The sequence below is a fragment of the Oratosquilla oratoria genome, chromosome 23 (genome assembly GCF_046742065.1).
Source record: "Oratosquilla oratoria isolate Oo_2021 chromosome 23, ASM4674206v1, whole genome shotgun sequence".
In the NCBI taxonomy this organism is placed as follows: Eukaryota; Metazoa; Arthropoda; class Malacostraca; order Stomatopoda; family Squillidae; genus Oratosquilla; species Oratosquilla oratoria.
Genome location: NC_134799.1, coordinates 60,406,510 through 60,423,222, shown reverse-complemented (window position 1 = coordinate 60,423,222; position 16,713 = coordinate 60,406,510). Strand labels below are relative to the sequence as shown.

The 16,713-nt window shown below is 39.5% G+C and overlaps 1 protein-coding gene across 1 annotated transcript in view; it reads left to right on the top strand.

Annotated features, from left to right (window-relative positions):
* Spt-I (serine palmitoyltransferase subunit I) overlaps positions 1-9,778 on the top strand; it is a 51,225-nt gene extending 41,447 nt beyond the window's left edge. Inside the window, exon 12 of the mRNA XM_076207149.1 lies at positions 8,076-9,778. Within this exon, the coding sequence (XP_076063264.1) occupies positions 8,076-8,243 (168 nt within the window). The 3' untranslated portion in view covers positions 8,244-9,778. The remainder of the gene's footprint in view (positions 1-8,075) is intronic.
* The last annotated feature ends 6,935 nt before the right edge of the window (positions 9,779-16,713 follow it).

Sequence of the window (16,713 nt, the reverse complement as noted above, 5' to 3'; positions counted from 1 at the left end):
GGACACATGGAAAGAATGAGTGAAGAAAGACTAGTAAAAGAGGTGTGGAGGGAGGGAACATGAGGGGACGTCCTAGGATGAGGTGGATGGATGGGGTGAAGGGGGCTTTGGGGAAGAGGGGAATGTCTGTTGAGGAAGGACGGGAGAGGACAGAAAACGGGTGAATGGAGAATGGTTGTATATGGATGATGTTGTGATTGCATGAGTTGGAATGGGGGGTAGGACGGGGGGTGAGGTAGTATGTGTGATCAAATTTTGACGCAGCCCGAAGGGATTTCTCCTCGTCCTCTCATTTTATGCAATCGGGGGACGGAGAGGGGGGGGTCGCCGATTTAATGAAGCGGCCTTGCTGAGGATGTGCTGTGTCTTGCGACACTGCTTCTGACCCAGGGCAGTGGACAAGGTGCAGGGATGACCCATCATTCAGGAGGTGCTAAGATAAGAGGGAGGGTGGAGGGGTGTGGAGTGTATTCAGGGATGTAATGGGTGGGAATGATTTTATGCCTTTTTCTTTTTGGCTACCTCCCTTGTAAGGGGGAAAAAGCCTTGGTATATGTATGTATGTATTAACTACACGGTTGGCAAAGTTGTTTCTACCTACTTCCAAATTGAATCTATTTCCGGACAGTTTGAGACCATTGTTTCTTGTCTGATTCTCATTCAGTGTGAAAATTTTGTCACTTTTAATGTTGTCAATTCCCTTTAGAATTTTAAAGACCTGTATCAAGTCACCTCTGAGTCTACGCTTTTTTAGGGAAAACAGATTCATATGTTTTAGTCGATTTTTGTATGATTTTTTTTTTTATATTTGGAATCAGTTTTGTGGCTCGCCGTTGTACTTTTTCCAGTCTGTCAATGTCTTTAATGAGATTCGGTGACCATACAGAAACAGCATATTCCAAATGTGGACGTACTAACAATTTATATAGCTTGTTAATGAGTGATGGACTTTTGAAATCAAAAGATCATGCAATCAGTCCTAGAATCTTATTTGCTTTTTCAGAGGCTGAAATACACTGCTTGGATGATTTGAGGTCGTTACTGATAATTACGCAGAGATCTTTTTCACTATCCACTTTTGTTAATGAATTTCCAAATAACTTTTAATCGTACTTACTGTTATTTTTACCTATGTGCATTACCTTGCATTTACTTGTGTTAAATTTCATTAGCCACTTTTCAGACCATTACTGTAATTTATCTAAATCTTCTTGAATATCTAATTGGTTAAAGTGATCATTTGCCATTCCGCACAGTTTTGTATCATCAGCAAATTTGGAAACAGTAGATTTTAGTCCATGGTCTATATCATTTATATATACTATGAATAGAAGTGGCCCAAGAACGGAACCCTGAGGAACTCCATTTGTAAAATTTTTCCATCTAGAAGTTTTTCCATTTAAAACAACTCTCTGTTTTCGACCATTCAACCAATTACTAGTCGAACTTAATAGGCTACCACTTATTCCATGTAAATCTAATTTAGTAAGTAGTCTTTCGTGTGGGACTGTATCAAAAGCTTTTGCAAAGTCTAGATATATTAAATCTATATTGTTTCTTTTGTCATAATTCGAGATAACTGTGTTGTAGAATTCAAGTAAGTCACACAAGAACGTTTCTGTCTGAAACCATGCTGGCTATCATTTATCAAACGGTTACTTTCTAAATGATTTTCGATAGCATCTCTGATGATAGTTTCCATTATTTTTCATATGATTGAAGTCAAACTTATAGGCCTATGATCACTGTTAACCCACTCGGAGAAATAATAACGGAAAGTACAGAGAAACTGTATATTTCGACTACCCTCTGTAGTCCTCTTCAGCAGAATGCTTACATAAGGTTAAGGTACAAATATATGAAGAAATGAGGGGTACATAGAAGGGGATGAGGAAAGTGGGGGCTCAGGTCACATGCCCTTGAAATGGTCGGGTCAAAGTAGGACAAGGGGTGATATTTTGTCCAACCGCTTTAGACATGATCTTGTTGACCGCTAACTTGGTAATACAATCTGGGGGCCACTGGCCTTTAGAGGTATTAAAGTTAGGATAATGTTTTATTAGAGAAGATTCTACAATTTTTCTTCTATAGCTACAGTGTGATTTATAAATTATTGATGCATTATCCCAATCTAATCTATGGTCTTTTTGGCTGGCATGAAGGAACACAGCGGAGTTAACTTGTCCATATTTTATGGAGTTTTTATGTTCCTTTAATCTCGTGGACAAATTCCTGCCAGTCTGGCCCCAGTACACATCATCACAGTCTTTACACGGCAATTTATATACCCCGGAGGTTTGGTCCACATCATCTCTCCGGTGTACATTAACTACCTTTCTAAAAATGCTGTTTGGATAATTGTAAATAAATTTGATTTGATTATTTGGTAGAAGTTTGGAGACCGAGTTGATAGAATCATTAAATGGTACAATGATGTTATTGTTACCCCATTAAAACTTCTTCCTGGAGTTACATATACCAAGGCTTTTTCCCCCTTCCAAGGGAGGTAGCCAAAAAGGGAAAGGCATAAGAACACTCCCACCCATTTCATCCCTAAATACACTCCACACCCCTCCCACCCTTCCTCTCATCTGAGCACCTCCTGGATGACGGGTCATCCCTGCACCCTGCCCACCGCCCTGGGTCAGAAGCAGTGTCGCAAGACACAGTACATCCACAGCAAGGTCGCTTCATTTTATCGGCGACCCCCCCTCTCCGTCCCCCTTTGCATATAAGGCGAGGACGGGGAGAAATCCCTTCAGGCTGCGTCAAAATTTACTCACACATACTACCCCACCACCCACCCCCCCGCCCATTCCTCCTCATGCAGTCACAACATCATCCATATACAACCATTCTCCACTCACCTCTGTCTTCTGTCCTCTCCCTTCCTTCCTCAACAGACATTCCCCTCTTCCCCAAAGCCCCCTTCACCCCATCCATCCACCTCATCCTAGGACGTCCCCTCATGTTCACTCCCTCCACATCTGCCTTCCATACCTGTTTTACTAGTCTTTCTTCACTCATTCTTTCCATGTGTCCAAACCATCCTAATATTCTTTCTTCAACCCTATCTCCCAAATCCTTTTTCACCCCTGTTCTCCTCCTCACCTCCTCATTTCTCACTCTATCCATCCTAGTAACCCCCACCATACTTCTCAGACACCTCATCTCAAACACATTCAAACTCCTTCTCTCTTCTTCTCTTATGTTCCACGTTTCTGCCCCATACAGTGCTGTTGGCACAATCACTCCTTCATACAGTCTCCTCTTCGCATCCATTCCCAAATGTCTATTCCTCATTACACTCTTTAAACCACCAAGGCATTTACTCGCTTCTCTCAATCTACATTCTACCTCCACCTTCACTCCACCTTTCCCTGCCACACTTGCACCCAAGTATCTAAAACTATCCACTTCCTCCAGTCGCTCTCCCTTAATGTTCACTTCCAGTCTACTGCCACTTTCACCCCTTGTACATCTCATCACCTTACTTTTACCCACATTTATCTTTAGCTTTCTTCTATCACATACTCTCCCAAACTCTGCCACCAGCTTCCTCAATCCCTCCTCTGACCCTGCCACAAGCGCAGTGTCGTCCGCAAACAACAGCTGGCTCACCTCCCACTTTTCTCCATTTTCTTTTACCATCTCCAATCCCTGACTCACTACCCTAGCATTCACCTCTCGCACCACCCCATCCATGTATAAGTTGAACAGCCAGGGCGACATAACGCATCCTTGACGAAGTCCCACCTTTACTTCAAACCTCTCACTCTCTCCATTTCTAATCCTAACACATGCTCTACTACTCTCATAAAAACTCTTAACAGCTCCCAAAAGCTTTCCTCCTATCCCATAAATCTGCATAACCTCCCACAGTGCCTTTCTGTCTACCATATCATAAGCCTTTTCCAGATCCATAAAAGCCCAAAAAACATCCTTCCCCTTTCCTATAGCTTTCTCACATATCTGTCTTACCACAAAGATCTGATCTACACAACCTCTACCCGTCCTAAATCCACACTGTTCCTCACCAATTACTCCTTCTGTTCCTCTCCTAATCCTCTCAATTAAGATCCTCCCATAAGCCTTCCCTACTACACTCAACAGGCTAATCCCTCTGAAATTACTACATTCACACTTGTCCCCTTTTCCCTTGTAAAGAGGAACTATACTTACGTGACTAACTTACTCGAATTCTACAACACAGTTATCTCGAATTATGACAAAAGAAACAATATAGATTTAATATATCTAGACTTTGCAAAAGCTTTTGATACCGTCCCACACGAAAGACTACTTACTAAATTAGCTTTGCATGGAATAAGTGGTAGCCTATTAGGTTGGACTAGTAATTGGTTGAAAGGTCGAAAACAGAGAGTTGTTTTAAATGGAAAAACTTCTGGATGGAAAAATGTTGCAAGTGGAGTTCCTCAGGGTTCCGTTCTTGGGCCACTTCTATTCATAGTATATATAAATGATATAGACAATGGACTAAAATCTACTGTTTCCAAATTTGCTGATGATACAAAACTGTGCGGAGTGGCAAATGATCACTCAAACCAATTAGATATTCAAGAAGATTTAGATCAATTACAGCAATGGTCTGAAAAGTGGCTAATGAAATTTAACACAAGTAAATGCAAGGTAATGCACATAGGTAAAAATAACAGTAAGTACGATTACAAGTTATTTGGAAATTCGTTAACAAAAGTAGATAGTGAAAAAGATCTCGGCGTAATTATCAGTAACGACCTCAAATCATCCAAGCAGTGTATTTCAGCCTCTGAGAAAGCAAATAAGATTCTGGGATTGATTGCGCGATCTTTTGATTTCAAAAGTCCATCACTCATTAACAAGCTATATAAATCGTTAGTTCGTCCACATTTGGAATATGCTGTTTCCGTATGGTCACCGAATCTCATTAAAGACATTGACAGACTGGAAAAGGTACAACGGCGAGCCACAAAACTGATTCCAAATATCAAAAATAAATCATACGAAAATCGACTTAAGCACATAAATCTGTTTTCCCTAAAAAAGCGTAGACTCAGAGGTGACTTGATACAGGTCTTTAAGATTTTAAAAGGAATTGACAACATCAAAAGTGACAAAATTTTCACATTGAATGAGAATCAGACAAGAAACAATGGTCTCAAACTGTCCGGAAATAGATTCAATTTGGAAGTAGGTAGAAACAACTTTGCCAACCGTGTAGTTAATGAATGGAATAAACTTCCTGCACAGGTAGTGCAATGTAGTTCAGTTCGAAGCTTTAAGAATCATTTAGATAAATACCTAAGTAAGATGCTGTAATTATTATAATTTATGTTATATTATTTGTTTTTGTTTTGTTATAATTTGTCTGTCTGATTTTCATTTATTATTAGTTATATGTCAATTTATTATCATTTACTATTTACCTGTTTGTTTGTTATTCAACTATACCAATGCATTTATTTATGTATTTTAATTGTTATTTACATTGTTATAGTTTTAATTTATTATTAATATGTTTTTTTTTTTTTTTTTTTTTTTTTTTTTTTTTTTTTTTTTTGCATCCGACCTAGATATGGATCAAAAGGTCTCCTGTCGGCATGCTTTGCCTTTGTAATCCTTTGTATACAGGCACTACTCCAGTCCTCCGGTACTCTACCCTCTCTCCAGCAAACATTAAATAACCTCACCAACCAGTCCACCATCACTGAACCTCCCTTTTTCAGACATTCTGCATGACATCCATCCAGACCAGGTGCTTTACCTGCTTTCATCATCTTTACAGCTGCCTTCACCTCATCCTTCCTTATTTCTCCTCCATTCTCCTCACTCATCACTCTCATTTTCTTCGCATTTCCCACTGCAGCTATCTTTCCTTCCCTATCCTCCTTCACATTCAGCAACTCCCTAAAATATTCTGCCCATCTTCCCCTCACTGCCATCTCTTCCATTATCAACTCTCCATCTGTACCTTTTACCTTTTCTTCCCTACTTGATTCGCCTCCTCTTCCTCTCTTAATTTCTTTCCAAAACATCTTTTTATTACTTTCAAAATTTTCTGTCATACTCCTACCCCATTTCACATCTGCTCTCCTCTTTGCCTCCTTTACCTTTTGCTTTACTTCTCTTTTCTTTTCTTTGTACGTCTCATATGACTCCCCTGTCCTCTTTTGTAACCAATCTGTGAATGCTCGCTTCTTCTCTTCTACAACCTTCTTTGTTTCCTCATATGTAGGGCTTTCTTTAGAAACCATTCCGGATATAACTATAGGCCTATAGTTATTTGGTGTCTTTTTCTCACCTTTTTTGAATATAGGAGTAACGTTGGCTAGCTTCCATTCTCTTGGGACATCTCCAGATATGATGGATTTCTTGAAAATATATTCTAATGGAACAACAATCTCATTTTTCATTTCCTTTAAGATTCATTGGATGCCAACCGTCAGGCCCTGGTGTTTTATTGACTTTGAGTTTATCTATACACCTTTTAATTTTTTCTTTTGTTATATTTACCGTAAGTTTACCCTAGACTTTTCACAGGTTTCAGTTTGGATTTCACTTTGAGGTTTTTCGTTTACGAATACCGAGCTAAAATAATTGTTTATGATATTACACATTCCTTCATTTGAATATTCAAGTTGACCGTCAGCAGATAATAGTGGACCAATGTCTAGTAATCTTGAGTAAAAGCAGATAAAATTTGTTGTGCATGATCTCCCTTGTCTGAATCCAAATTGATTTGGATTCAGTATAGATTTTTCTTCCAGGTATTTAACCCATCTGTTTTGACAACTTTCACAAATTTTTGCTATTGTGCTTGTTAGTGAGACAAAAGTATGTATCTGCAATTAAGTTACAAGAGGCAATGGGCCATGACTATTAACCCCTTCCATATGGTGCCGCCTACGTAGGCGTCATGAGGAGCAAGTGGATTCGCGACGCTGCCATATCGGCGTCTTGATTATATTTATTGTAGTCGCCCCTGTGTTTTTACATTCTCCCAAATGTGCCCTGAATCCCATTCTCTGTGGTTTTCAAAATTCACGGGTGAAAGAGAGAACGATCGATATAAGCGGTGACTATATTTTATGATGCGAGTATTATTACGACACGTCGTACGGCTGGCATTGGCTGCTGCCCGCGAGATTTAAGTCCGGAGTGAAGTGGTTAAGTACACATACACATGACTGCAGCACTTCACAGCACTGCACCACATGTACACTGCTGTGCAAATAGTTTCACGTTTGGTGGTAAATGGCAGCGTACCTGCCAAGCAAAGTCACATCACCCGAGCATCTGTGTCGGGTCGAGTCTGCAGTGGTGCCTTAGAATTCAAATATAATTTGTCGTAGAAGACCATTCCAATGCCAAGACAATAACTGAAATTCCAAGAAAATAATTGAAAATAATATAAAGTCACAAATGTTTTCACTACCACTTCAAGAATGAAACTTAGCACTTGGAGAGCGTGGATAGAGGAACAATGCAAAGATGAACACACCCAAGAAATATCATGAACATTTGAGAATTTGTTCAGATTTTAAAGAAAAAAGATTGTAATTTGGGGCAAAAATTTCTTGAAAATTTTATGTTCGAATTTCAAGTTTGAGTTTTGGGGTGTTTGAATTCTGGGCACATACACCATTGTATTTTCCTGCCAAACGAAACTCGTTATGGCTCTTTCCACCCTCTACTAAAAAACAGATAGATTTTGGAACTTTTCGATTTTCAGAATTTTGGATAAAGGTTGTGTACCTTTAATTAGGTCAATGCATGTTGGACATATGCATGGGGCTGATTTGGTTTCTGTGTCCTTAGCTAGGAGGAAGAGGTGTGGATGTTGGGGTAATGATATCCTCATCTGGGTAATGTTGATTGCAGTGGGAATGTGGGTTCTTCATCAGTTCCCATCCATTCCCTAATGGCATTGTACCCTTTTGTAGGGAGAACATGGTATACTAGGATTAGACAAAAAAGTATGGTCAACTGTTGTGGACAATGTAACAAATTTTGTTATCTTCTAACTGTAGTTTTATATGATTACTGATTTATGGTTTTAATCTTCCCACATGCAGGCAGAAGAAGAAGGTGTTGCTGTAGTAAGTTCATCCTATCTAGTGGACAAAGAAGCATTTAATCATCCACCTTCTTTGCGTATCACTGTCAACAAAGATTTAACCCAAGAGGAAATAGAAATTGTAGCTAAAGTTCTTGGTTCAATCTTCAGCATCAGTACTGCATAAAGCAGTGGATAACATGAAAGCTGTACAATTGTAATATTCATATTTTTTATTTGCTTGATGGTGACAGCAAAAGTTTTGTTCCATCACAAGCAGTAAATGTATTCTGTGGTGTTTCTTCATACATTCAGGTGTATGCAACCAAAGGTTTACAGGTACATACATGCTTATATCTCATTTTATGATTGATGTAAACAGATGATGAAACAAGTTTAAATACTTTCAGAAGTGCAGTGTTGGGATTTGTTAACATAGGAAGCTTTCATAGAAATTTGTCACAAATGAAAGAATGAAGTCTTGTTGACTTCTATTATCAAGACCATCACTGATGGATATTTCTTCAGTCATGTGAATTGAAACCCCTTTTACCAGTACATAAAGTATTGAAGAACTTTTTTTTTTTTTTAACTGTACCATGTAAATGTGAACAATGATAAATTAAGATTCTTTAGTAGGGAATAATAGAAATTAAAGTCACAGGAGTTACAACAACAGCACCTTCAAGACACTAAAGATATAGTAATGATTAAGCATACAAAAATACAAGAAAAATACATGAATGTCTCAAACATGTGCTCGCACAAACATACAGATGCATTAACATGTACACAAATATGTATAGACAAGTATAGAAATGTATGACTGGAATAAGCATTGTCTTGAATATATAGATCTTGTCACTAGTACTTGTAAGGTTTTCTACATCAAATTCTGTTGTATATTAACATCCAACTACAGTAATCAATCATCAGAGATGGCAGAGAAAGGTTTATATAAATATATTTTGTATTGGTAATGAACAAAGAGGAGAGTGGAGTGTGCAGAAAGAAGGGAATTATGTGAGAATGAATTTGAATCTTTGATGTATTAAAGCTGTGTGGGACTGATGTGGACTGCTTTCATGGTGGTTATGCAAGATGAACAGCAAAGCTGCACATTTTTCAAACCCTATCAGTTCTTCAGACTGGGCCCAAGATATCTCGTGTCAACTTCAATTGTATTTCATACACTTTTCCACATATGGAGAGTAGACATCTAGCAATTTTTCCCCTTCACTTTCAGCCAGTGACACAGAAACTGCCCCACACTAATACAGCAGGCAACAGTCCAAAGTTTCATTCTAGAGAGATCTATGAATGAGAGGCCCCAAGGACAATTGCCAACCACTTTGGGGCTGCAGGTTTTGCACTTAATGAAACTGAAGGCAACCGTTAATTAATTGATGACAAGTTGTGACAGTTTGGGATTTTATGTAACAGGTGCAAAGGGGTCCATCAAATGAACAAGATTGGCTAGTTATAGTTAAAAACATACTGTCAATAAAATGCAAAATGGTTCATCAAAATATATTTGAAATTGATTTAATACTTGTGTGATGGATGGGGATTTCCTTCAGCTGAATGAAATCACTTGGTGATACCTAGAATAAATACCAAATACTGTAACAAAAGGTTAATTTATGGTGTATGCCATTGTGCCTTGAACATGTGAAAGGTGATGAAAGGGTTTAATCAGTGCAACAGAAGATTGTAAATTTTGCAGTGCCTTTCATTTTTTCCTTATTTGAAATGGTTGCATCTCCAAGATTGCACTCCAATAACTTCACTTCCATGCCTTCCTCTACATTATTAATACATACATACATATGCCAAGGCTTTTTCCCCCTTACAAGGGAGATAGCCAAAAAAAAAAAGGCATAAAACATTCCCACCCATTCCATCCCTAAATACACAACACTCCCCTCCACCCTCCCTCCCATCTTAGCACCACCCAGATGATGGGTCATCCCTGCACCTTGTCCACTGCCCTGGGTCAGAGGCAGTGTTGCAAGGCACAGCACATCCACAGCAAGGCCGCTTCATTAAATCCGTGACCCCCCCCCCTCTCTGTCCCCCTATGCATAAAAGGAGAAGACAGGGAGAAATCCCTTCGGGCTGTGTCAAATTTTGCTCACACATACTACCTCACCCCCCATCCCCCCACCCATTCCACCTCATGCATCACAACATCATCCATATACAACCATTCTCCATTCACCCGTCTTCTGTCCTCTCCTGTCCTTCCTCAACAGACATTCCCCTTTTCCCCAAAGCCCCCTTCACCCCATCCATCCATCTCATCCTAGGATGACCCCTCATGTTCATTCCCCCCACATCTGCCTTCTATACCTTTTCTACTGGTCTTTCTTCACTCATTCTTTCCATGTGTCCAAACCATCCTAATACTCTTTCATCAACTCTATCTCCCAACTCCCTTTCCACCCTTGTTCTCCTCCTCACCTCATTTCTCACTCTATCCAGCTTAGTAACCCCCATCATACTTCTCAGACACCTCATCTCAAACACATTCAAACTCCTCTCTTCCTCTCTTATGTTCCATGTTTCTGCCCCATACAGTGCTGTTGGCACAATCACTCCTTCATACAGTCTCCTCTTAGCATCCATTCCCAAATGTCTATTCCTCATTTATACTATGACTGTCCCTCCATTATGCTGTCCCCCAACGCCTTGTTACTGTCCTGTACAATTTCTCTGAATATTCATTTCCTTTTTTGCCTACCTACCCTGTGGTGGGAGCAAAAGAATACTGCCACCAAGTATTTCCACTTGGATCATAAGAGGCGAGAAAAAGGGACTGGGATTGGGACCAGGCATCCTTCTCCTTGTAGCCCCAACAGGGGACATTCCAATATTACTTTTGGTATTTCAATGTATCAAGTGGGGAAGATATAGTCAAACTGAAGCTACAAATAATGCTGGGGGCAGAATCCAACATTTTAGGATTCATGGTTCCAAGTATTTGAGCTTACTGGACTTGTGGGATTTGGATCCAGATCAGAGTACCTGCAGCGTGTGGGGAGACTAGTGAGAGAGAGAGAGGGATCTGCATGGTACTCGGGGTCCCATCAGTACTCTGATCCCAGTTGGTAATCAAATCCCGGCTAGTTCGTGGATCCCAGCGGTAATTGAATTCTGGCCAGTAATGGAATTCCAGCCTGCTTGTGCATCCCTTCAGACTAGGCTCTGACGCACACATACCCTGCCAATCAGCGTTTGTAAAAGTCGCATGGCAACATTAAATTTCTGCTATACTTCTACATTTCTGCAATTTTTTCATAGATATAACTAAAACTGTTTTTTATTCATTGATGGTAAAATCAAGTTTGTTATAAATATGATGGTCAGTACAAATAACGTTCATATTGAACATTGGAGCTAAAGAGAAAAAAATATAGTACTTATCGGTGGATTAGAGTACCCGTGTTGGTAATTGCATTCATCAGCTCTTGGATCCGTTGAATTCGGGTGCAGTACTTGGATCCTGCCCAACCCTAGCTACAGTCCTGGGTCCAGACAAAATTTTCCTGTGGAGGCTAAAAAATATAAAAAAAAAGGGCAAATTTGAAATCTGAGCAGTTAATGAAAGTATTTCATAAGTTGGTTAACACTGGAATTGTGCCTAATTTTTAGGATGATCAATCTTCTGTGCTTAACTATGGACCAATCACCTTGATGTCCGTTATAGGTAAAATGCTGGAATCCTTAATAGCAAATGGTATCGGGGAAAGGAAAGATTGAGATGGTTTGGACACAGAAAGAATGAGTGATGAAAGATTGGTAAAAGGTGTAGAAGACAGAGGTGGAGGGAGTGAACTTAAGGGGACTACCGAGGATGGGGTGAAGGGGGCACTGAGAAAGGGGGGAATGTCTGTTGAGCAAGGAAGGGAGAAGGCAGGAGATAGGAATGAATAGAGAATGTGTATGGATGATACTGTTATGCAAAGAAGGGAGAGTAGGGGGTGCATAGGTATGAGTGATATTTTGTCGCAGCCTGAAGGGATTTCTCAGTCTTCTCTTTTTCTGCATGAGAGGGGGGTGTCACCAATTAAGTGAAGCAGCCTTGCTGTGGATGTACTGTGTCTTGCTGCATTGAGTTTGACTTGGGGCAGTTGGTAGATGCAGGGATGACCCATCATTCATGAGGAACTGAGATGGGAGGGGTGGTGGGAGTGAATAGGGTGGGAATAGGTATGTGCTACCTCCCTTGTAAGAGGGAAAAAGTTTTCTGTATATAGATAGTATCAGGGAGTTTTTAGAGAAATATCTGATGTATACATACATATACCAAGAGCTTTTTCCCCCCTACAAGGAAGGTAGTCAAAGTCATAGTTCCATTCCCACCCATTTCATCCCCACATACTCTACTCCCATTCACCACCCCTCCCTCTTTTCATGGCTCCTCCTGGATGACTGGTTATCCCTGCATCTTGCCCACTGCCCTGGGTCAGAAGCAATGTAGCAAGACACAGTCCCTTTGACCCAAGATTTAGGGCATAGTTGTATGATTGTGTTTACAGTTGTGCTAATTACCAACAACTGCTGACAATTCTGATATTGTTTTTAGTTACTATTGGCATAGATAAATTATTTGTGCCATAATTTATCATGTCATATTTTAAGCATTTGGCCTTATCACTATCAAGATATGATATACTACCGACAACTCAGAGCTTGACACCATGAACTGCCTCATATCTCAAGTTGTCAGTCAAGTCAGCATATCCATGGCCCATCAGAAATCTTGGTATATTGATGTGGTCATATGCTTTCAAATTTGCAGATATGATATGGTACAATATTAACTAAGAAAAAAAAAGTGAGTATGAGTGGAGTTAAACATGGTAACAGAACTGCATCAGCAAAAACCATTCCCACCCATTCCATCCCTAAATACACTCCACTCCCCTCCACCCTCCCTCTCATCTTGGCACCTCCTGGATGATGGGTCATCCCTGTATTTTGTCCACTGCCCTGGGCCAAAGCAGGGCAGTGAATTGTGGATCCCTTCAAAATACTTACATTGGATTCACCAGAACTTCTCTGGAAAAAAGACTTTATCACCATCGTTACAATGGCGGAATTTTCGCCCACTACACAGCACAACATGACAAAAGACCACAAAAAGCAGATTTAAGAAATAATACTTCAGTTATTTACCGTACAAATGACCACCGCAGACTACAAATAGCAGAAGCTGTTTTAATTGAAAACTTCAGACCACCCTTAAACACACAGCAGAACCAATTGATACTTCCCTCAAAAAAACGGACTAGAACACCATAGTGACGTTTCATCACAACAGTCACGGATGAAAAATTACAGCACACTCGGTGAGGTTATTTCTCACTGGTGAACATATAGTCCAAGATGATTAAGATATTCACCATTACCACTCAGCTGAAGAAGAGGTAAGAGACCTCGAAGTCTGCAGATACTGGTTCCCAGATGAATATCGGAAACTTCTGTTCCACATTGAACAATGAGGACAAAAAGGTCTTCCGCAATTTTGAGCGATCAGCTTCACAGATCGTCAGAACGTCAGCGGCTATTCATTTAAATCTATCAAAAAATCCTCCCTTTCTTCTACACTCTTCTCATTACTAGGTCCATATGCACTTACAAAAACCCACATCTCCTTTCCCAGTTTCACCTTCATCCACATTAAAACCTTGAAGAAACCTCCTTCCACTCTACTACACGTTTACCTCTTTTCACTTACTAGTATAGCCACCCCTTCTCTCCCTCGCCCCTTCTTCACTCTTGAGAACCTCCCAACTGCGCTCCCAAACTCTCACTCGCCCTTCCCTTTCAGCTTAGTTTCACTCAAAGCCAACACATCCATCTTTCTTCTCACAAACATACTACCTATCTCTTCCCTTTTACTCTCATCTGTACCACATCCATGCACATTAAAAGACCCAAACCTTAGGGTGCTGGTTGGAAAACTCCTAGACCCTCTTATGCCTTTACTTTTTTAGGAATGTCCCTTGTGGGGCTACAGGGAGAAGGATGCCTGGTCCCAATCCCCGTCCCGCTTTTCTCGCCTCTTACGATCCAATTGAGAATACTTGGTGGCAGCATTCTTTTCCCCCACCACAGGGTAGGCAAAACAAGGAAATGAAATTTAGAGAAATGGTACAGGACAGCAACAAGGGGTTGGGGGACAACATAATGGAGGGACAGTAGCAATATACTAAAAGTTTCATAAATTCTCTGTGAACAGAGTCCTCCTCTATTATAGACAAAATGATATGTGGCTCTGGTCCGTAGGGGCACCCCATATAGACCCTAAAGTATCAACTGCATGCTACTTTGCCATAACATTCAGCCAATACCCCAGACCATGTATTTAGTCCTAGTCCTACTCCTATTCAACATTCAAGATAGGTCCATCATCAGACTTTTGTTAGATTATCTTTCACATCAAACAAAAACAGTCCATTTGTCACTTATCGGCTAGGTCTGAGTCAGCCTGACAGTGTCTCCGTTTCTGGATATGCTTCCATCAAGCTACATACTTCCATCAAGTCTCAATTGTGTTTCCAAGGAATTAAAATGGAAATAAGTTCATGTGGTTGATAAGATGGATATATATGTATATATATATATATATGTGTGTGTGTGTGTGTGTACACACACATATACACACACACCACATTTTTGCCTTTAACATCCCATTGTCAGAGAACTATTTGCTCGATTTTTTTTTAAACCGACCCTCCTTTTAACATGCATCTAACGTATTTCGGATTAAATTGACACTGTCCGAAGGCCGAACCGGACCTGTAAGTATTCATATGACAGCGTCATGGTGGTGTTGGAGCACAACTGGCTTTCGTCGGTTTCAGTTAGAGCATCGTATGATGGCTTCACGATGGCAATCAATGCTAATTGGTGGAAGTGATTTCGCACGATGCTTAAGTTCAATGTGTAGAGCTTTCCAAGATGAGCAAACTAGCAAAGCTCATCTTGGAAAGCTCTACACATTGAACTTAAGCACATAAGACAAATGCTCATAAACAATGGTTATTCTAATACTGATTTTGACAACATGACAAAAGAAATGCTTCATAGATTTTATTCCCAGAACAACACCCAGGGTAAACCCAAAGAAAAACACCAAATAAATATATTTTATCATACTTATACAGAGGCGTACAAAAAAGATGAGAAAGCAGTTAAAGACATAAAGAAAAATTGCCTCCCCGTAAAAAAGGATGATGAAATTAAGGTCATCATATACTATAAAAATCCCAGAACATCTTCTCTAGTTATGAAAAATAACATGTTCAAACCGGAGGCATTGCAAAGGACCAACGTAATATATGAATTCACTTGTCCTGATGAAGACATTGCACTTCCAGCTAGTTACATTGGTCATACACAATGCACGTTAGGCAGAAGATTAACGTACCATCAGCAAACGGGCGATAAAAGAACATCTAAAGAAATACTACAACATTGGAATCACAAGGGATTTAATATCTAAACATGCCAAAATCATAGGCCACCATAACAACTCCAGAAAGCTCCAACTTCTAGAGGCCATGTACATTAGAGATAAAGCCCCCTCCATCAATTTGCAATGCGATCTAACATCTAATATACCTTTGTACAGCCATAAGATGCACTCCTTTGCCTCTTCCTCCCCCTCCCCCTCAGCACAACCCAACCCCACCCCCCTTCACCCTCTCCTCTCCCTCCTCCACCTCCTCCTCCCCCTCCACACAACCCCTCTCCTCATCAGGTCACGGGATCGTTTAAAAGGCCAGAGGCCACGGGTAATCTGCTAATCACCTCACACCTTTCTAAGCGAAGGTCACTCAGGGTCAAGATGTAGCCACCAGCCATTTAAGCATTTCACCTATAAGGCATGTAGTAGTTATTATTTTTGTTATACTTAAAATGTAATTTTGATATGTTAAACTTAACTGTAATTCTAAGGTTTGATTTCTAAATATAATCTTGTATATGTCTAACCATTATTTTTGTTATATTTAAAAAGTAATTTTAATATGTTAAACTTAACTGTAATTCTAAGGTTTGATTTCTAAATATAATCTTGTATATGTCCAACCATTAATGTAATTCAAACTTGTAGTATCATAAATATTCATTGTATCTTTAAAACAGAAATACCGTGTAATAAAATGGAGAATTATAAGGAATTGGTTTATGCCCACCCTATCCAAGGGAAGAATATAATTAGAAAAATAGAAAACACAAGAAAGAAAATTAACAACTTCCAGAATGCTGTTGTGTTCAATCAAACATGTTTAAAAGAACCTGCTCCCAAAATACACTAATATATATATATATATATATATATATATATATGTGTGTGTGTGTATATATATATGTATATATATATATATTTACATGTGTGTATATACATATGTATATATATTATATGTATATATATAATATATGTATATACACACATGTAAATATATATATATATATATATATGTGTGTGTGTATGTGTGTATTTCATTGAAAGTGATGGCTAATTGATGCATTTATCAATTTTCTTAAATGTATTTTCTGTGTCTTACGATGGACTTATGTTAATTTGAAAGGAGGTTTATGACTTCACTGTAGGTGGTCATGTTTGCTATATCGCGATTTCGGGT